Below are 23,037 nucleotides of genomic sequence, written 5' to 3'. Positions count from 1 at the left end.
TGCTGTCAACACACCTATCGTCTTATTTCAATTGGTTTTAGATTTTGTTTTTTATTGCAAAAAGTTACCATGCTATGACTGCAAAAATGTAATAAGTATAATTGGACTGAATTATTCTTTTTTTTCCCCACAGCTCTGATGTCAGCAGATCACACACACTGCACACAAAGACATCATTGGTCAGTTTTTAAAAATGTGTTTAATTCATGCCCTTAGGAGTGTCTACATGGCAGCACCAAGGGCCTATTTCCAGATATTAGAGTGGTACAACTGACATAATACATAATGACCTGGAACATCGCACAGAATTAAAAGATGGAGTGTAGAATTACAGATAAGCCCTTGGGGGAAGGTTTTAACATTCCTTTTACAGCAACTGTTACGTCCATAGAGTAGTGATTACTGAAGAGTGTCAAGTTTATCACTCAGCAATGAGAGCATTTTTCCCTAGAACAGGGAGAAATCTAATGGGTCAACAGCACTGCAGGTAGTTAAGACACCAAGAATATGAGAAAAAACCCCAACTAAAAGCCAAAAAATACATGTATAATAAAACCCAGTTTTGATACTGGTGTTAATGTTAAGGCTGCAAAACAGAGGTAGCACTTCACAAGTCCTCTTGCACAAGTACAGGACTGCAAGACCTGTACATCCAAGTGTCTCAGCAAATTACAGGCATCAGACACTGACACCTCACAAAACTGCCGATGGGTAGGATAAATAGATTTTTAAAACAGAATGAGTACTGTCAGTGTCAGAACTTCAATTAAGATTCAAATCTTTTAGTCCAATGTGGCTAATTACAGATGACTTTCAACTACTTTTCCCACTTTTTTACTTTGTTAGAATAGAACTGCTCCTTCTCACCTGCCTGCCAGAATTTACAGAATTATTTCCACTGGCAAGTGGGCAGGAGGCAGTATTAGCAAACAAAAAATGACAAGCCACTGCTGCTAACTGCTCCTGAATTGCCTCATTTTGTTTCAGTGATGTTTTTATTTCCAGAAGATTCGTTTGGGTTGTATCAAGGATTTTACATCATTTATTCTGTAGAATTGGCTGTTAATTAATATTTTTAAATTTTTTTATTATTTATTAATTAAAGATTCAGTGCCTACATTTAATCCTAAAAGTTAACCTAAGCAGATGTCCATGTATACCAAGCAGGACACCAAATCCTGCACAGAGTAAATAAGATCTGACAAACATGGCCAGTACAAATACAGATAGTGGGTATTCCAGAACAATATTTTGAATTTATAGAAGTCGCTCACTTAAAATGACTACCAGAATTCTTAACAATGGTTACAATTTATTCAATGATTTGTATTAAATTATTACCTATAAAACACAGATGAAAGAAACATGTATGTAAATCATCCCCTCTCTATGTGCACACTAAGAATTGACATGTAGGGATATATAGGCCCAGATCTTCACCCTTCACTTCAGTCCAGTGTGTCCAGCCTGTCCCTGGGAATTCTCCTGCCCAATTATCAGATGGATTTGAGGCTGTTTAAGCTGTCTTGAGCAAATCACCTGTTTGCATTGTAGTTACACACCTCAGCTCAACAACCATTCCCATGTGAACAGTATTTAACTGAAGAAATGAATAAAGATTTAGGAGATATTTTTAGGCCTAATTCACACCAAATGGGTTTCAAGTCACAAATTTCTATTAGCATCAAACGACTTAAGGTAAGGCTCCTGCAGAGAGGAAAAAAAAAAAGACAAGAAAAACACCTACAAATAGTTTTTTATATGAAATACTGCAATGGGGAGTTGTGAAAAGATCCTTCTTATTCATATAAATGCTTTAGGATAGGTCTGACATGGGGAAAGTATTCTGCACATTTTATTCTTAAACACTGCTATTTTTCCTGCTCAGGCTAATCTGCAGGTGGAGATCTGTGGGGAAAACCCATTTTGCAGCTATTTCTGATCCTAATTCCTCTTTTCTCTCTTCTGACAGATAGGTCAAGTAAGTAGGCCCAAGCCAGTACACTTCCTTTTTATTTTGACAATGGAAAAATAAATTACTTAGAATTGCCTTCTATCACATTCCAGATGTCATGTCTGGCCTCAGCACTCTCCTCATCTATTTTGTTAGGCTTGTATTGCCCATTTCATATCTGATCCATTTGGGACACCAGATACTCTTATTGCTTTAATACATTATTGAAAAAGCAGGAATATTATTTTGAAAATGAGAAGCTGTGTTCTCTTTGAACATTTCAGAATCAGTACTTACATCAATTCAACTCAGCTTTAGCAATGAGTTTACTGGATGTGTGAGAGAAGCAGAACAATGACTCAAATCTAATGACTAAAATTAACAGGCATCTAAGTTAACTCCAGCCATCCTTCTGGAATCCAGTTCCCAAGGGCTACATCTCCTCCTGTGCCAAAATTAGGATGCTCAGTCACGACCTTTCTCTTCCTCATCTTAATTTCAGAACATTCGTAACTTTATTCCAAACAGAAACAGGAAAATCACCAAAAAGATTTCTGACTTATCAGCTGCATCATACTGGAAAAAACCTGAAAGTTTGATAAGCTGTATGACACACTGAATGCTGGAAATCTAAACAGAAAATCTGGATAGGGAATATTCAGTTTGTCCTGTTCTGTTTATGAAACAAAACCTTTGAAAGGTCTCAGTAAGTAGATCTCAGTGGCAAAACTAATCCATACACTGCAAAATGCAACCCTCCCTTCCAAAAAAAAAGGAGTTTCCTCTTCATTACCTTGTTTTCCTGCAAAATATGCTTCAATCTCTATTCCCTTAGGACAAGCTTTAGAAATTTTACCTTCTTTTCCACTCTAAAGCTTGTAAGATACTTGAGTTTCTGCAATCAAAGTTATTTGCATTTATGACCAACAAAGCCATTAGACTTGGAAGATCTGTGACTGACCTGCCTAGGATGACACTGCTCACAATCCCATTAGCAGAGAGGGTGTGACCTGAGTCAGATCAGAATCACTTGAACTTAAGAGGGTCTCAAAGACAGCCTGAGTTCAACTGATTCCAATCAGAGTTTAATCAGGTTTCTGCTTCCCACAGACTTATGCAGACAGTGGGGATCACTTTTAACATTCTATGCAGCCAGAACTGCATCTTAACACTTCACACTGCAGTGAAAATTGAATCAATACATGAGCTACATAAGAAGGATTTCTTTGTATTTTGTACGTTTATAATTTAATTTAGAAAACATCTCCTCCATTGCTTTTTTTGTTACCTTGTCTATACATGAACCTTCTTTTCTCCAAGAAACAATTTAAAACTAGTTCACATTTGAGGTAGATGAAAAGTCAGCTGGAAAATGTCAGTCCTACCCAACACAGCAGACATATATCTGATGAGAAATTAAATGTTTATCTCAAATATATCACACCAGTCTGCGAGCCATTCCTTCAATTCAGAGAATTTTTAAAGTGATCATTTTGTAGAAAGTACACCTTTTTCTTTCTTTTTTTTTTTTTTTTTTTTTTTAACCAATCTCTGAAATTACTCCTATGCTTTACTTAAAAGTCTTTTATACATCAACAATAGGACAACACATGCTGCAACTCAGTAAATCAAATTCAGAGCCTTGGGAAGCATTTACTTGATTAAATGCCCAGGTGCTTTGAGGTGACTGCAAACACTGGCAATAAAGCAAAAGCACCACTGGCACAGCAGGTTTAGCACAGAGCCATCCCCGAGGCACAGCATGGAGATTGGAGCTGCTATGTCCCCTCCTACACATCCCCACCCATCCTGAGCCCAGGTGAGCAATGGCATCCAGCCACAGGCCTTCAGCAAAATCTGCAGAACCACAGAATCATGTACATGTCAGCACTGCTATCACTTACCATGGTAAAAAGTTATGGTAGCTTCCACTGTCCACCTGGCAAGAAGACCTTTTAATTTGTTTAATGTACAAGGCTAACACTAACACAGTATCAAACCAGCACTCTCTCCATGAGGCAGAGGGTTCACGGGAAATATGCTGGAAGATCTTTTTAAAAACAACTACTCAACAGCAGTCTTAGCAGGGATGGGGACTTCAAGTTAGTGCTGCCTGCAATATGAGGTCAGAAGGAGAGGATGCTGTGTAACAAAATGGCCACACTTTTATGGGTGAGCAGGTTTCCCAGGTGACAAGCATGGGATGGTTCATGAAAATTATCTGTGCCATGTTTTAAATGGGTAAGAAAATTCTCTATAAGCCAGTTCAACATTTCTCTCATTTCCCAGTACACATTCTCAAGTAGGTAGTTAAATACTGTGTTAGAAATATCCATCTGTTTAAGTTTCACTTGGTTCACTCGGGCTTTTTTATTTCACACAACATATCAGTAGTTCTGATACAAATCTACTTTCAGATATTCCAAGCACTGACCAGAATTCATCACTACTGTCATGCATTACCTATGTTCATTTAACCTAATGCTAGAGCCAGTGACTGCCAAATCTCTGGTGGTAAATCTCATTTCTAACCACAGACAAGAAATTTAGTGAACAATGTCAGCAGTTTAATAACTCTTCTGTTAAGTTTAAATGTTTTTCTCCTGCTGCCCCTCCAAGCTGACAAAAGAGAAATCTGTATGAACATCAGTACTGCATTACAGAAACCATTCTTTGGAATTTAGATTGGAGTCTGTTTATATTGTGATCCACATTTCATAGAGACACAGAAACTGAGGCAATAACCAGCTTGCTCAAATGGCTCCACTCTTCAGAATTTTCGGCAGTACCCATCTCAAATTTCTGATGCTGAAAGCATTACGAGTCTGTTGATGCAGTGGATCTGTCTCAGCTTTCCGTTTATTCCAAATCTCCTTCTATCAACAGATTCAAATATGAATGCAATGCCTTAAAAGAGTGTTAATAATTTCTCTTTTCCTGGAATAGCAGAGACATTCCTAAATTCAGAATACCAGCACCTCACTCTGAGAGCAAACTTCATATTATGCAAAGTCTTTGCATTTTTTGTGTTAGGTAACAGAAACCACGCTCTGGGTCAAGCCTACAACTCTGTGTGGAGGAAAATCAGGTTCCTTTCAGGTTCTTTCTACTTTTTAGGTCACTTCTTCATTCGCATTTCTGACTGTTTATATTCTGGAAACCTTGACACATGCCAGACTCAGCCCCTCTCTCTCAGCATCACTTCTTTGTGTCACTCCAAAGACTCACCATCCCCTGGGCCTTGCACGCAGCTTCAAATTGAGAGGTATTCATACCGGTATGGCCAGAAACAATAGATATGTACTTGCTAAGGAGACACTTGTGGTAGAACTCTCATTGCTAGAAAAAGAACTGTAGCTTTTAAAAAGTAACCATGAACTTCCTTTAATTCTACCTGCAGCACAGGATCTTTCCTAAACAAAAAGCAAAATAGACCAAACCAAATTACCCTTTACCATTATTTGCAAATAATGACCAGGAACACAGCAGTGATATTTAAAAGAAAACAAGCCTTTAAATTATAAGGAAAACAAATTAAATCTGTGACTTCTTTGGAGAACAAACCCGGAATATGTTTGAACACAGAAATGTCAATACTATTGTGTGAAAGAAGCAATACTAGAAAATCTGGGGAGCAGAACAGCCATGAAAAACAGATGAAATCAAAGAAAGAAAATTTTAAGGAATTGTCTTCTTAACTGTGCCTAAATTACTCCTGTCGTTTCTTGCAAACCGTAAAAAACAAATGAATGCATGAGTAGAAAAGCAAAACAATAATGCAGTAAAAGTATTTATTTTCTACCTATCATATACAAATTATACTCAAATTCCAGTAGTTAAAAAAGAAATGCTTACAGTGAAACTTCAATACCTGTAAATCCTGACTTAAGTTCTGCCAGGTTTACAGACTGAAAAGTCTGAGAATCTCTTGAACACGTAAGGAATGACTTAGTTACCCGCATAAAGCTGGCACTGCAAATTTCACATGTTGCTAGTAGGAATGAAGAAGAAAATCCAGTCCTCTTGGCTGTGATTTGCTTGAAGGTTTCAGGCAAAGCTTGGCACAGGTGTACTTAAAAGAAGAATGTGCACGTGCAAATTCTGCCTCTTAGCAACAAGATGTGATCATAGTATTGGGTTTAAAAGGCAGGTGATGAATCACAAGGCCCTCATAAATAACAAGATGGCAATACACCCTCTTTGCACAGTGTAAATGCCATGAGAGGGGGAGATGGAAAGGGAACTATCACATAGCTAAGCCACTACCATCTGCACAATTAATATACGCTCTAAGCAATGAGGGAGTAGGAGGAAAAGCATCATCACTTATGACTATGTAGTCATTAGCCAAGATCCTCATCTTCATTAGACAAATAAATTAAAATTCACATTTACTGAAACTGTCACAGTGGCTCCAAAACAATACTCTAAAAATGGTCTCACTGGATTTGGATGAAAATGATGCCTTTTGAAAGAGTAGTTGGTAAGCAGAAACATGACATCAAATATACCGACAATCCTGTGCTATTAATCTAAGGCAACCCTCCCTCCACCCCCCTCTACAACAAGGAGAAAAAAAATGGAGCACATGCTAAATTTTAGTGGAAAACAATGACTCAGGATAATAAAGGTCTCTAATTCAATGAAAAACTAACTACAAAACCACCCTGCATTTCCACAATTTTAGAGCTTGGGGAGATTTTACATTAGAAAATTGCTAAACAGAAAGCATGGATGAGCACAGTGATGAGGTAGAATAGCAAAACTAAGGAAAGCCAGAAGGGGAGAGGATAATGCATTTTCAAAACAATCATAAGAAAGCAGGAAAATTTGGTCAGTGCTAACATTATATTTGATGAATTAAAAATTGGGAGGCAATTTTTAGGAGGGGTAGGGGCACTGTTTTCATTACTACTCAATATTGAAAATAACACAAAGTTATGCTGAAGAAGACAAGGGGGATGTTTTTGGTAGGGCTGACCCTTTGTACCAAGATTGAGAAGGACTTGTTTACCTACATGGAAACTCTTCCATGTTCCTGGGCACAAAACATCTTCACTAAAACATTGTTAGTAGATAAATCCCCTGATGCAGAGCTGACACCCCGTTCTCCTGACTGGCATCACACTTTCAGAAGGAAGACAATGGATTGTCACACTAGGCCTGACCTGTCAATGTCTTTTAAAAAGCACTTTGAACATCATGTTTTCCAGGGCTGGTAAGAAGTGCTTAACAACAAATAACTGAGGAATGAAACTGAAACAGAATTTTTAAAGTGTCAAAGCATAAGGATACTTTATCTCTATAAACAGGGGTTTAGTTTAGGGGTTATGCCACGGGCACAGTATTAAATTTGCCACAATCCTTCCCTATATTGCAGGAGAGGGAAATTCAGGATTCTAGGAGTGATATTCAGCCCAGCACTCTCCAGGTTTATCAGCTGGGCCATCACACATCTAACATCACACTGACTATTGAACCAATACTTTACAAAGCAAAATGAAAACCTGTTCTTACTACATACTGCACCAACAAATACAACTTAATAAAAAGGTTATCCAAGTGAAAAAACTGCTTTACCAATGCTTTTTTCTTGTGTCAGTAATAATTATCTCTGCCTATCTGAAGTTGAGCATTGCATCCATCAATCATGTATATATATATGATTTTATATATATATATATATATAATTTCTTTATATTGATGCAATATCCATACTTTCCTCTGAACAAATTACTAGTAAGATTCTGTAATACTGTAATGGCAGGTAACATTTAATATTTACTTTCATTCTAGATATTAAACAAAAACTACTCCCCATGCTCTTTTACTTGTCTTCAGTTCTGTGGGGTAGTGTTCCCCTCTGTGAACAATTTCAGTGCCTTGGTTTAGTCTTACCCCTCTTTCTAAAACCAGGACACAGCCAATTTTCTTAGCAATCCTATAAATCATAAATATAGATTGTACTGAAATTAAAGCCAAATTAAAGTAAAATGGAAAGATAAACCCTAAAGAAAATTAAATGAGGTGAAGCAGAGAAGATGTGACCAGATAAGACAGCTGGGAGCCTATCTCCTTCAGTAAAAGAAAAATATCTTCAGTACTCATGGAAACAAAACATATTCATGGAAAATAAAACAAAACAAAAACCCCCCAAACAACCCCCCAAAAAAACCCAAAAAAACACAACCAAAAAAACCCCCCCCAAAAACCCCAAAACAACAAAAGAAACCCCAAACCACAACACCCACACCAAAAAAAAAAAAAAACAACAACCAAAAAAACACAAAACAAACAAAACCCAAACAAAAACAAACAAACAAAAATTTCAAATAAACAAAACTAAAGAAACTACCAAAATGCTTACCATAATACTCCAGTATCACATTCTGAGATATCCCTACACATAATATTTTTACATGGTTTTAGAACTACTGTTAAGTATTCAATTGTGAAAAAAGAAAGAGTGCCATGACATTAGCTTTGGATCTGTCCAGTCAAATCAAAGAAGGAACAGAAAAGAAATGATGACTGAAGGCCTGACTTAAATGGCAAAGTGCAGCTGCTGTTGATTTCTATGGGTGAGACCCTACCTACATCAGTGGTAACATACAGAACCTGTGCAGGAAAAAGATTTCCTCCTAATCCTTGTCTACAAAGATCTTTATACACCCAATAAAACCATCATAATTCTGCATACTGCAGTATACACATCTGGAAATTACTCTAGGACCCTTCAAGCCAGGATAAGGTTTTTTGCATTTTGTTATTACAGACCTATATAACTGCAAAATAAGAACACCTTCCTGAACATTCAATATTTTATCCATATTCTTCAGTTTTAATAATGGGCAAATAATTGACTTGAAATTATGCTGTGACTTCTTTATAACACAGAACTACCTTGCATTAGAAGATGAAGACAGAAGGCAATGAAAAAGTTATCTTGAGTATATCTTCAGTATCTCTTTCTTCAAAAAGAAATAAACGTCTCTGTTTGGTTGGGAGAAGGAGTGGATGTCTCTTTAATACACAGCAGTGTCCTTAGAAAATTCTTTTTCAGATAAATATTGCAACTCTTGAATGCATTTCTGGAAGGCATAGCCAAGTTACATGAAAACGACTAATGGCATATCTTTCTTATAGCTACTCTACCACCTCTTTAAAAATCCAACAGCAACAAAAATCATCTTCTCTCTGTTGTATGTGCCATTTCTCCAGTAACACTAATGCTGTGAAACAATATTCAAAGGCATTTCAGGATAACCATAATGTAATATTTGTGATACATTCCAATTGTATGTGCTTTGAAGACCCCCTTGTAGAAGCAGCTCACAGACTTGGTGCTTAAAGATGCACACTGCTTCACTCTCAGTTGTTTGCCAAGAATAAGATATACCCTGAGATGGAACTATGAAATAAGCTCCTGTTGTGTAATGAAAAATAGAAGGAGAGAGGGATAAATATTCAGGATTTGCCTCCTTGCCTTCATCTTGTTTTCCATCTCGTGCACTGATGGTCATCTCTGCTTTTTACAGAGAGAACCAAAGGGAAAAAAACATGAGGCATCTCCTAAAGAGTGAATGACACGATGAAAACACAGGTGATGATAACCCCCTGAAAGAACAGAGCTTATCAGCAAGGTCTAACAATAATTTACCTCCTCAGCTGACCACAAACAAATGCCCTGCAGTCATCTGAGTTCAAAGGATTTGTAAGTTCTTTCCAAGTAGTTTTCATTGCCTGAAATTTGTAACATTTTGGTAAAAAAATCTGAGGTAAACTGTAATAGGCCTTATGATTAAAATAAATTAATGTTTTCTTGGTTTCCCACATTAGCATAAGCATCCCAAATTTTGCTGTGACTGTTTCCTCCTATGCAGTATCAGCCATATTGTCTTGTTAAGGTACAAGACTATTATTCTAAAGCACACATCTTGTTTTTAAGTTAAAAAACCCCAGTGCTACACAAAGATCTACTGCTGATAGCTAATTTTTGCTAGCATTTCTGCCAGTAACAAATGCTGTAAAAACCTGCACAAGAAAGAAAGTCACAATAGGAAAGGACAAAAAGAGAGGACAGAATTTGTGGATGTCAACATCGTGGTAAAGAACATTTTTCTTCTAGCGCCAACATTTCTGATACTTACCCAGATCTCTCCAAAAGGGGGATAAACAGAAACAACTCACTGAAGTAGGTTGAAAAGTTATGATCCCTAAGAGAGAAGCCAGCCAAATAATGCTGGACCCCTTGGTCTTAACCCTACTGTTCCAGTTCCCATTAATGCAAATGAAACTGAGATCTCAGTGTTTCCCCAACAGTTACACATCCCTTGGTTTCTTCTATTCTAACACTGAAGAGAATGCACCATAACATTTTTCAATTTATATTGAATAATTTTCCCATTGCCACTTTAAATAGGAAAAAACTGGCATGTAACACCTACAGTAGAGATATCTCAGTCTTGCAGGGATTGTTAAGGTCTATCACTACTTTTTTATGTGAAAACAAATGTTAGCTTTATAATCCCCAGTGGCTTTACAACCTTGCAAAGGGCTTTGGGAAAAGGAGATTTTTCCACATTAAAAGGTCATATGCTTTCATATGCTTTTCACTTTTCAAGATAAATTTTTGGAGCAAATACTTTAAAATGTCAGAGTTTTAATAAACAGTCCTGAGACAGATCCCTGTCAGTGAATGATAACAAACCCATAAGCTATAAATATTTTTCTGAGCAACACACATGAGGAGCAGGGGGCCATTGTGCAGCAGAAAAATTATGATGTATTTGCAGTTGTGGAAAGACCACGAGATGACTGGCACAACTGCAGGGCTCAGCTCAGGGCCCCTCCTTGCAAGGAAGACAAAGAGGTACTGGAGCAAGTCCAGAGAAGGCCAATGGAGCTGGGACAGTGTTTGGAGCCTGTGTTCTACACGCAGCACCTGAGGGACCTGGGGGTGCTCAGCCTGGAGAAAAGTAGATCTCAGTAGAGATCTTCTCACTCTCTACAGCTCCCTGGCAGGACAATTTTAGCCAGATGAGGGTCATTCTCCTCTACCAAGTAATAAGCAAAGGGCAACAGTAAATAGCCTCAAGTTGAACTAGGAAAGGTGCAGGTTGCATATTAGGAAAAATTTCTTTACTGTAAGGGCTGATAAGCATGATAACAGGCTGCCCTAAAGAGGTGGACTCACCATCCCTGGAGGGATTTCAAAGATGTGTGGATGTATCAGCAGCAGCCACCATAAAAAAAGATATGGTAAGCTGTTGAAGGATTTCATGTGTATTCGATATTCTGCAGTTACTGCAGTATTTTTAAAAAGGTATTCTCAAAAATGACACTGTGCCACATGAAGATGGAGAAAACAGTGACCTCACAATTCAGAAGTTGAGCAGGATAAGGCACTCTGGCAAAGCCTCCCTGTGAAATGCTGAATGTGGACTTACAGCCCATATGTGAGAATCATTTAGGGTCCTGAAGATGTGCTTGTTTCTGAACAACTGCCAGAAAATATCATGTCCACTGAATACAAACCCTGGGGATCCTCACTGTATTGATTACACCACCTTGAACCACCTTCTGCCACTGGAGCAGCACTTTCTGGGGGAACAGTCTCCAGGTAACATCAGGAAGGGGATTGCTGTGGCCCTTTTTTTTCTGACACAAGGAACATGTCTCATGTAGTTCTTTCCTTGTGACTTGATCTCACAGTCTCCTCCTGGCCCCAAGATATTCTTGCCATCTGCTCCTACAGATGGCACATTCATGTGGATTTTAAAAAAGAGTTTCCCAAACATTTTCTATTCTCTCACTTCTCAGATAGTTCTAGACTACCAGATGCAGTAAATGTTCTAGGAATGACTATTCAGAGAGGGAAAAAGCAACAGAAAAAATAAAATTATGATCTTACACAAGTGATTTAGAGGAGAAAAAAATTCTAGTCACTGAACAGCAAGTAGAAATATCTGTGTTATAGTCTAAAAATCACTGATAGGTCTGGCTTTAAAGTGCTCTTCTGCAGAGGCTTACACACATCCTGAGTCTGGAGAACTTACCTGGAAGCACAAACCCCCAGAATTCCTTATAACTTATCCTGGTTTCTCTCCTAAGCAGGACTGAAATCCAGTCTTCCAAGAAGAGCTCTCTTCAATTACTTTGCACATTGAAGACCGCAAGAAATTTCAATTTTCAGATAAATAAATAGACCGAGGAGATGTAAGGAAAAAAGACCCCAACAAAGCCCTTACACTTGAAGATTTTACTTAGAAAACATTTTAGCATTCTTTTAATAATAAAGTGGGATAAAACACTGGGTGAAAAAATCAGCCATTATCTTCCCAGAAAATGCATTGAAACATAAAGAAAATGTTTTTTGGTTGAAAAAAAAAATCACCCAAACTAGATATTTAACTAGAATAAAAACTAAATCCAAGTACTTACACCTTCAGATATTACATTTGGTAGGGAAAAACCCAATATTCTTTCATTCAATAAATAGTATTCTACAATGTCTTATATTAAATGTGTAAAAGAAAAGCTCTATCTATAAAATCACAACTAGAAAGTGATTATGCATGACCCACAAGAGGTATTATTGATTCTACAGACAGTGTCCTAACTTTTATTTTTCTTACACATGCAAGGACCCTAACTCTGCTCCTACTCCTGACATCCACCTCAGATTTTACCAATCTCAGTAAAAACCCCCAATATGTGCAAGTAGAATTTATACCTATACAAATATACTGTATTTAGTTATCAAATATATATCATATATTTAAGCATGTGTTTGTAGACACACATTTAGCATGTATCTCATTAGCTGAGTCTTGATCAGAGCATTCTGAGATTTTATAATTTCCTTCCAGCTAGAAAATCTCCCCTCTCAGGATCACCAACTACCAGCTCAGATGATATGATCAGAGACATTGCAGAAGAGAAATGACAGATTGCTGTAATTCTAAATTATATAAATTAATACATTTTAATTTAATATTCAATGTCTGATGACCTCTATTTGTTTTTGGAATATGCAATACCCTTGGAGCAACTTAAAGTATTTCACGGTTCTGTAGCTGATTGAGTTTTTCTTAGTAATAAAGACTAAATGCCACAGTCTGTCTGTTAGGCAATAAAACTTAGAATTTTTTTCACTTCATTGCAATGTAATAATTTTGGATAATAGGGCTTTTAATGGAAAGGATTCCTGTGACTTAAAGCTTTTTTTTTTTAATTAAGCTTAATTGAATTAATTATTCACATACTAATGACTTAACACTCAATACTTAACACTTCGTAAAAAAATAAAAGCAAAAGACCTTTCTTAATACTTACCATCCTTAAAATCTAATAAAGAGAAATAGAAAGATATTTCTGTTTTCTTTCAGATAGGGGAGATATTTAAAGACAGCTACTCTCCCTCCTGCTGAGGATGAATGGTGAAACGATGCCATATCCTACAGAAAAATGCATAATAATCTATGACTCCTTAATTGAAAAAAGGTACTTCTAAGGGTCAATGATCTCCTTTGTTTTTCCCCAGAAATCGCATCTTTCCTTAAACTGGCTCATTTTTTGAATGGGCTGCTACATAGGAAAACTGGAACAATGTGATTCTGAGAAAATAAACCAGGTTTGTATCTATAACCTGGCCATCCCAAGGTGCACATGAGGGTTGGCATTTTATAATCCTTCATAATAATGCTTGGCACTTATGTAGTGTTTTATGGGATCAAAGCACTTTAGGAACTAATTAATTAATCTTCACAACACCCCTGTGAGAAGGTAGGTTTCAGCATTCCAATTTACCAAATGGAACAACAGAACAGAGAAGCTGGATGATTTGTTTAATGTCCAAATCTTTGGTTCATAGAAACAGTAGTATTAGAAACAACAGCAGTTGCATTTCTCTGCTTTATTCTTTGGAACCTACAAAAGAACTGTTTTCATAAGAAAGGAAAACAGCATCTTGGCCACACCTTGGGCTGACACCTTGTTTATTTAAAACAACAATTAATTCACTTAAGTGACATGCTGGGATTCAAGTTCCTTTCCTTATGCTGGATCTATATTGACTGTGCAAGAAAAGGGCCATGATCAGACTTGTCCTGCCCCAGGATTTCCAAATAATGAGATTGGGGTGGTAATGCTTCCTTGTTAATGCAGAAATTCTTTGTACTTGAAATTCTACATAATTGTACCGTATTCAATTTTTTCAGGTCTTTGAGAGAGCTGCATGACTTCAGTTTGAAACGATGTTTTTCTACATTTGTATTTATTTCTGCAAGTTTCCAAAAAGTTCTTGCTTTGACCAGCTGCATACAAGATTTAAGGGTTTTTACACGTCTATGTACACTAACAGCCTTGAAAATCTGGACACAGAAATTGAATTCACCTCATTTCTTGTGCAAGAGTAAACAACTGCATGTCAGACTGTGAATTAGCTTTGGCAAGTGCTGGCAAAGGAAAAGTCAGTAATTGCATCTATAGGTGTGAGCGCCAGCACAAAAAAAATTACCCACTTAACACAATGGAAATGCTTCTTCACAGATTGATATTCTCATGTTCAAACAAGTCTTATAAAAACAACTTTCTACTTCCTCTTTGCAATGCCTATATATCCAAAATTAAGAAAACTTGTATTTTTAATTGGAGAACAGAAAGCTGCTGACACTTCAGACATCCTAACAAAAATATGCATAATATTTATTTATTTTAACAAATGGCAACACTACTCTGAGATGCTACTGATGCTATTTATGCTACGGGGTACCTCATGTTTATTTCCTCCTCTTCTCTGGGGCTGGGCAAGGCCCCAGTTGGTGTGATGGGCTGCACAGCTGATGACCACAAATATGATGGAACCAGAAACACCTGCCCCCTTCACAGGTATCACAACCAAGAACAGAGCATCACAAAATTTAAGGAGTTAGAATGGATCTGAATGACCCTACAGTTCTAAACCCCTGCCATGAGCAGGGACACCTCCCACCAGGTTGCTTGAGCCCCCTCACACCTGCCCTAGAACACTTCCAGAGTTCCAGCTAGTACAAATGACTGTATGATTTTAAAACTGAAAAATGGAGCTTAAACTCCAAATTATGCTCAGGATTTAATTAAAATAAATCCCTATCAGGAAAAAAAGAAACCCAAAAACCAAAATAAAACAAAACCCCCAACCCTCCAAAACAAACAAACCCCGTCCCATAAAACTAAACAACCTCCACAGTGGCCCTTGCCCGCTTAAAAAACCATCAACCAGAGAAAAGAAAAAAGTAGCAAAATAAAGATCACATGCTGATTACTGAGGGGTAGCTGGTGTGAACAATTCACCTTTCAAAGAATAAGATCTGAGAACTAAAGATATTTGCAAAGCAATCACTTTTAAAATTGTCTGTAGGATTTCACAGACAACAAGCTGCCTATGAGGAGTTAAACTGCTGAGCAAGCCTAATAATACAACAAAAAATGCCCAAAAAATGCTGTTTTACCAGAGCAAAATGTGGGAGAACCTATTTTACTTGCAGAAGTGAAAATTTCCAAGCAGCTGAAACTGAGTGAGCAGACAGCAGAAGGCACAGCTGAGACAACACAAAATACAGTCATCCAGGACTACTTAAGATTCATGTGACTCAATGCTGGTAGCAGGAAAGAGAGAACAAAGCAAGGCCATCATACACATAATTCTCTCATTTGTGGGAGATTACTGTGTTCCATCAGTCAGATAGGAATTATTGCTGGCTGAGTTGAAGACTCATAGTTGGTAATGCATTAGATGAATCTTGGCAAGTAAAACTGGGCTGTCAGATGGGAAAAGTCTTTAATTTCTGAAAAAAACTCTTCTGTTCCGCTTCTTTTGTTTTCATTTTGGCTAAAAAGGATGGGAATGTCATTACCTTGCAGAACATGGCTTGTATGAGGAGTTCTGTTTATATTCTATTTTTCTGTAAAAAACACCCACAAACTTCATTTACAAAAAGCATAAAACCATCCTACTGAAGAGATACAAAAGCATACAGTGCTCTTGGTCATGTAATGATCAGTTCTCTACCCACTGTCACAGAGCTCTCATGTGAGGAATGTTGGGAGAAGTGTATGCAAGAGTCAATATCTCTGTAAACGGCCTTGTAATGGTGCAAACCCACGCAAAACATCTTGATTTTCAGCAGCTTCTTCAGGTGTATTTAATCCTTGTATTCTAAACTAAATTTCCCCCCTTTACCCCTCTACTCTGACACATGGCACTGCAAGACTCTCAACCATCAAAGAGGCAAGTTCCAGAAAGACACCATAACGCAGTTACACAAAAAGTAGTAATTCTAAATTGGCAAATAGAAGGATCTTACTTGTCACCATTCTCAAATCTTGCATTCCTATCCCTGGAAAAAAACAGGCTCACACAGAAGAAAGCAGAAGACAGCTGAACTTTCCATCCACATTTTAGAACAGGTTTGATGTCAAAAGTCAGAGGAAGTTTTATATATATATGTGTGTGTGTGCTTGCAAAAATAAATCTAAGAAATAGCAAATCTCATCTACTGTAGCAGCCATTTCTGCTAAGTGTATTATATAAACCAGATCTTTTAACACAGAGAAATTTAGTTAAAGTCATATATTTTCCTCAGTTCTGACTGCATATCTAATTCAAGCTTCACTCAACCTACTGTTAAACTACTTGCTATCCTAGATTTGAATGTCTAAATTCACTGTTCTAAATGTTGTCAAATCACTAATATCCTCTTGCAAGTCATCTTAATTTCCAACATAGTAATTTTCCCTGTAATGACTATTCATTTAAAACTCATGTTTACAATTTTCTACCATTTAGGTGATTTAAGTATATAATCTATTGAACATCCCGGTCTTGGCATCAATGAACAATGTTCTTGACAGATGGAATATGAAAAAAATAGAAAATAAAACATTTTCCCAAAACATAAATAGCTGGCAGTTATCCCTCAGAAATAAAAGTCCTTTTTAACTTAAAAGCAACCAGCATGTCATATGCTCTGTGAAAAAAAGGTCAAGAATTTAGTTATGCCCTTAACTAATGCCCTGTCACAATGAAGAAGGCAGGCTATGAGAACACACCAACCATTTAGAGGTCTCCATTCATTATCAGCCATTTTTTCCCCTCCTCTCCCCTCCTTCAGCAACAGTATAATCGAGGTGCTCACAGAACTGCCTCTTAGTCCCTCCTGAAATTTACCTTCCCAATGTCAAATCTAATCAGATGTGACATGCACACCATGTATGGATTCTGCTCACAAAACCAAAGAGAACAATGTTAAGGGATCACTGCTTGCTGTATGAAATAGAAATTCAACTATAGGGACACAAAAGAAAGGGGTGCTTACATTTATACTGATAAGATCACTTGCAGTTCAACAAATTTGGCTACAGCAATCAAAGTAAATGCAACTGAATTCACAGCAACATTTATATGTCTGTGTATATGATGATGATTATAAATAGGTGTATGGGGAGGTAAAAAAAAATTCAAACTGATACTTAAAGGAATGTCAGTTTGGAAAAATTAATCCAAAAGCAACAGTATGTGACTGCAAGGATAAGCTAAAGCAAATTGATGCAGCAACAACAGTAGTGATTTTCAGAATAATAGTGTACAGGGGGACAGGGGTTTTTAATATGTGAGAAATACAACTAAGCAGACATTTTTAAGATGTGGAAATTATTAATAAGCAAGAATTAAATATATCAGTACTGTGGACACTTAACATAACAATAACTCTAAGTTGAATTTACATAAAATAGATATGTCAAGCTACTTAAAGCTATAAAACTAAAACCTTAATATTAGAATGAGATCACTGATTGCCACTTGGTCCAGGGAAGGCAAAGACAGAATATGGCCAGTCACCCAACCCTGCTGTGTTACCACTGGTGCATTTGTCCCATCCAGTCCAGGGTCTGAAAGATGTTTTAGCCAGAAAGCCTTTCTGAGACCTGCTGAGCTGAGTTTGAGGAGGAGGAATCGATTCTACATTTCACAAGGCTTGTCTGTGGTTCATTAAGAATCAGGACATATAAGAAGGGGTTTTCTTACCACGTCATCTATTAGGTATCTGTAATGTTCCATAGTGTCTAGCCCAGAAGACACAGGAAGCAGCAGTGTCCTTCACCTCTGTGCTGTCCAGGGACACAGTTGCCATAGGAGGGAAGGCAATGGCAATCCCCAATGTCCCCAATCTCAGGGCTGGCTTGGGCAGTGTGGTGTGACAATCATCCTGCCGCTGCCCTCAGTTACAACTCATTGCATCACAGCAACACAACATCCCAATTCACATCCACCATTCATCTTTTGCCAGCTTGCAAGGCAAACAGAACAATTGAAATGCACCAAGTAGAGTCTTAAAAGAGATGTAAGAACTGATAATCTCAAATGTGAGATTGCTAAATATCCCAGAATACTCGAAAATTATTTCCTAAAGTGAATTTTTTTACCTAGGAAAAAAGCTGTCTAAATATCTTTAACTCTGGGCTGTGCACAAGTCCTAAAATAGAGAGAAATCTCATTTTAGAATTATTCTAAAACCATTTTGGATAACATATTGTGATTGCAAGTATTGAGGAAAATAACTCTGGAAAATAAAGGCTCAAAGCATTAATAATGATTCTTCTAATTACATTAAACTGCTTTAAGTAAAAAATAGACACCATTTCACTTTATTGCATCTCATAAAGGACATTAAAACTGATTTGCTATTTACGCTGAATGAAAAGGAGGAAAGGTTTCACCCAAAACAATGAAACAGTACCAATACCGGCTCAGCTCAAAAAAAAAAAAACCAAAAACAAAACAAAAACAAAACAAAAAACAAACAACAAAACAAAAACCAAAAAAACCAAAAAAAACCAAAAAACAAAAACAAAACAAACAAAAAACCACAAACAACAACAACAAAAAACCAAAACCAAAAACAAAAACCCACCAAAAAAACCCCAAAACCTCAAAACCTTAAACAAAGTATATTTCATGAAAAGTTATAGGTTTTTGAAAAACAAATGAACATCAATAAAACCTTCCCAGTAAAGAAAACTTTCATTTACTTGATTCTTCTATGGACAATTTTTGTGCGCTGTACTTACTGTTTACCTTTTAAAAAAATAGAAATTATTATATATTGTTAAGTAGCCAGAATAAAAAATTACAGAAATAGCAAAACACAGTTAGCATCATTGAAGACATTAAATCTAGTATTTATTTCTAATTTATTCTAAAAGATAATAATAAAGATTACAATTTCAGAATCTTAAACTGAAAACTACACCAAAACCTTGGTTCTGTTTGCTCTCACTCCATTAATATGAATGTGTGTTACATAGTTCATATTTCACTTTAACTTACAACTACATTTCAAAGAACCAAGGATCTGTTTATTCACTGAACAATCACAAAAAACTCCAGACTTGCTCCCAGCCAGAGTGCCAGAGGCTGAACTGCCCCCACAGAAAACACAATTGGACACCACCCACACAGGTAAACACAATCCCAGCTCTGCAGCGTTTTCTGCTGTTAACCCAGACAAAGCTTTCCTGCTATTTTGTTACCTACCCACACGGCATTGCCAGTCACCTTTTGCAGCTATATTTTTAAATCAATTTCTCAACAATTATTTATCCTGTTAACATCACTAAACAGACAATTTCCCAAGTTTTCAGGCTTCTCAAGAGTGAAGCCCTATTGTTGATTTCTTTAGTCACTCCTCTCCATACAGTCATGCAGAACAACAGGCTGTAAAACATTTCAAGCCATATCTCATCTGACTGAAAATCAGAAAGCTTATTCATCTGGGTTGCATACAAACTAATTTAACATTCAACCAAAAATATTTTTAAGGCATATCAGTTAAACTATTGGTTCAGCTGTCATATACATTTTCTGTTTTTTCCTCTAATCCTCATTTTGTATTTCGTATTTCAATTCCTTTGAAGAAGCAGTTCTAACCCAGGCTTTTAATCCATAATGAGTATTTCAAATAATATTTACAGTCTTATCTGTTCTTAATACAAGTCTCTGAACTGTACTAAAAATGGCAGTTTATCTCAAAAGATATTATTAAAAAAATCCTTAGATTTAGAATACAACCTTAGAATACTTCTTTTTTTGCTGGAATATCTATCATTTACATAGAATACAGCAATAAATAGAAAAGCATTAAAAAAAAAAAAAAAGAGAGCAAGGAATAGCTTTTATTTTTAGCTTTTTAATCATGGTTTTAAATGAAGATACTGAAGAGTACGAAATGTTTCATACTGACCTGAGTCCATAAAGGACTGTTCCATCTGGATGCAAGCGAATCATTCTGTTCTTCACAGTGACACCATGAACAAATGACTTCTTGTCATTCAGGAAATAGGTGTCGGGCACCCAGAGCTGGTCAGCTACTCTGTTGTCCAGAGTAAGGTTTAGAGGTATTACATTATAGGACAGCCTCTTATCCCTCCACGCTTGCTGGAAGTACATTGTCAACGTATAGTCCTGTGATTAGGAAAAACAAACAAACAAAAAAGGTTTGCATTGAAACAGATGGCATACCTATGCAAAAAAAAAAAAAGACAATACAAATTCACACGTATTCATTGTAACTGTTCCTAAAGGCAAATGTTTCTGTTCAGAATTTCCATAAGTAGATTTATTTATTTTTACCGTACTGAACATCATGTATACACTTGATAACAGCAGTGAAAACACAAAGAAGATGGGGCATTTACATTTTATGAATGACTTGGAAATTCTCATTTCAATATTTAAAAATAAAATTTAAAAAACATAGACACTCAACAGCCTGCAATTTCTGTAGCACTTTACAAGCCTGGGAGTTCTAGGAAATAGGAACACTCACAGATCCAAATTTAATTTCAAGGTCTCCACTGTATTCAACAGAGCTCTGGATCAAGCCTTCTGTCTCTGAAGTTGCAGTCACCACCCGAAGACTTCCCTAAATTAAAACCTTTTCCAAGTCTGCTAATTTTGCCCTAGGCACTGAAATCAATGGGAATTTTTTGAGGTTCCTATGCTATACACTCTTAGTCTTAATTGTACAGATCAAGTAACTGGTTACTTCAGGGGGACAATTCAGAGAGCATGATTAGCATCTCAATAAATATTCACAGTATTATGAGACTTGCATTGTCTTGATGCTGGCCACCACTGTACAGTGCTTTAGAGATGTATGACCTCTTAGTGTTCTAAAGAATAATACATTTACAAAGGTTACATCTTTGTAAAAACTGTTACATAGATGCAGAATAATCATTATATTTAGTCAGTGCTAAAAATATCTCTACAAATAACACAAAAAGTATATTAAGAGCTGTGGAGAAAGATTTGCATAAATGGCAAATGTTAGTTCTTATTCCCTGTTTTATATTGCAAAGTAGACTCCAATGTTTAAAATATTTTTTATTACAGGCGGAAAAGAAAAAATTATCTTCTTGCTGAACTACTTTAATGACATATGCCACAAGTGTAATTTAGAAGCATTTTCATTTAAAAGGATATTTGACATATGAATGCTATATAGAACTTCTCAGAAAATACAAAAATAGATTCTTCTTATTCTGCATTTTCAGACTGAACACCCCAGAAAGAAATCACTGAAATTCGGTTGCTGTAATTATTCTCTTTACAATGTACAATGTTCCCCCTTGAACTAGGGAGGGCTTGTAGGAAATATGGCTATTTCAGCAGAGTTCTGTAAGCAATGACACAGCACCTCGAAACTAAGTGACCCTGCCTCTTCTGCAGAACAGTGTGCACTCAGATGAATCAGTAGAATCAGTATTTTAATCAAATTAATTTCAGTGGTGGAAAAGCTCTTATTTTTTGCCTTATCCCTCCCCAGAAGAGCCCATGTACATGGGCTTGAAAATGCCTCTTCAATTTTCAGTGAAGCAGGGAGAAATACATGTTCTGTTGGGAAGTTACTGCACTTCCTCCTTACCAACACACCCACAAATGGTATTGCTGCCCCTTCAGTGTTCCTGTCTGCACTGGTTAAAGGTCAATCCCCTTCCCTTGCTGTGCCCCTGGAACCCTGGCACCTTTGGCCAGGTGTCACCACAGCGACTCTGCAAGGACTCCAGTACACCAATTACCAATTACACTATTTGGTAAACACCAAATAAGTCTTCCTGTTGGAGTCCAGGGCATCCCTTTGGTCACCCTGGAGGGTCAGGGACCTCGCAGGGTCTGGGACCTCAGCAAGAGGGTTTCAAACATGGACAGGGGAGTCTGGGATCAGTACGGGGGGGTTAGAGACTCTGGCACAGAGCCCAGGAAGACACTGTCTTTGATTTCAGTCCATGGGAAAGGCTTCCAACACTGAGAGAGGAATTGCAAGTCACAAGAGTGTGAAAGATAGTAGTTTAGCTTATCACAGGGTGGAAAATTCTGTAGTTTTGGGCTTTTAACATGGAGGTGAATGAGAGCAAGATGAATTTTAGGCAGTGCCCTGGGTTCTTCTTCTTCTTTGTTTCCATCTTCTCCTATGATGGTAGCACAAAGTAGTTCAAAGAGATTGGGTCAGAGTAGAAATGATCTGTTTAGTATAAACAGAGGGTATTGGTATGTAACTGGAAATAAGGAATATGTAATAATCAGTATAAAGTGCATAAGGGTTTTACTACCAAATTGTTTTATTACCAAACATATTCACCTGGTGGCTGTTCTACAACCTGATCAGTTTCAACAATCTGAAACCTCCTCCCCTTCCCCCTCCCCAGTCAGGATGAGATTCTGCTTGCAAGAATGTTCCACCTACATCTGAAGAATTTTACTGTTATGCTTCATCACTGCTCTGCAGGATTTGATTCATAACCAGCTATCAGAAAATCTTCAGGAAAATTCATTATACTAACACATCACGTCATAAAGTAATGATCTGTAGCAATTATTTCTCTATTATCCTTGGAATGCTGCATTTTATTCCTATTCAAAGGAATAACCTACATGTATTAATATACTGCATAAATACATAGAACATGCTTTCCTTTTTTTACCTCAGTAAAAAAGGAAAAGAAGAGGAGGAAAACCCCTAAACATACATGGTTCATTG

At 37.0% G+C, this 23,037-nt stretch overlaps 1 protein-coding gene across 2 annotated transcripts in view; it reads right to left on the bottom strand.

The window, feature by feature from the left end:
• LOC136367401 (gamma-aminobutyric acid receptor subunit beta-2) overlaps window positions 1–20,523 on the bottom strand; it is a 93,664-nt gene extending 73,141 nt beyond the window's left edge. For both annotated transcript variants that reach the window (XM_066328963.1, XM_066328964.1), the window contains exon 1: window positions 20,239–20,523. In XM_066328963.1, the coding sequence (XP_066185060.1) occupies window positions 20,239–20,444 (206 nt within the window). In that variant the 5' untranslated portion in view covers window positions 20,445–20,523. The remainder of the gene's footprint in view (window positions 1–20,238) is intronic.
• Window positions 20,524–23,037: the final 2,514 nt, after the last annotated feature.

The sequence above is a fragment of the Sylvia atricapilla genome, chromosome 14, assembly GCF_009819655.1.
Source record: "Sylvia atricapilla isolate bSylAtr1 chromosome 14, bSylAtr1.pri, whole genome shotgun sequence".
In the NCBI taxonomy this organism is placed as follows: domain Eukaryota; kingdom Metazoa; phylum Chordata; class Aves; order Passeriformes; family Sylviidae; genus Sylvia; species Sylvia atricapilla.
The sequence above is the reverse complement of the archived record's forward strand: the minus strand, read 5'-3'. Positions and strand labels throughout refer to the sequence as shown.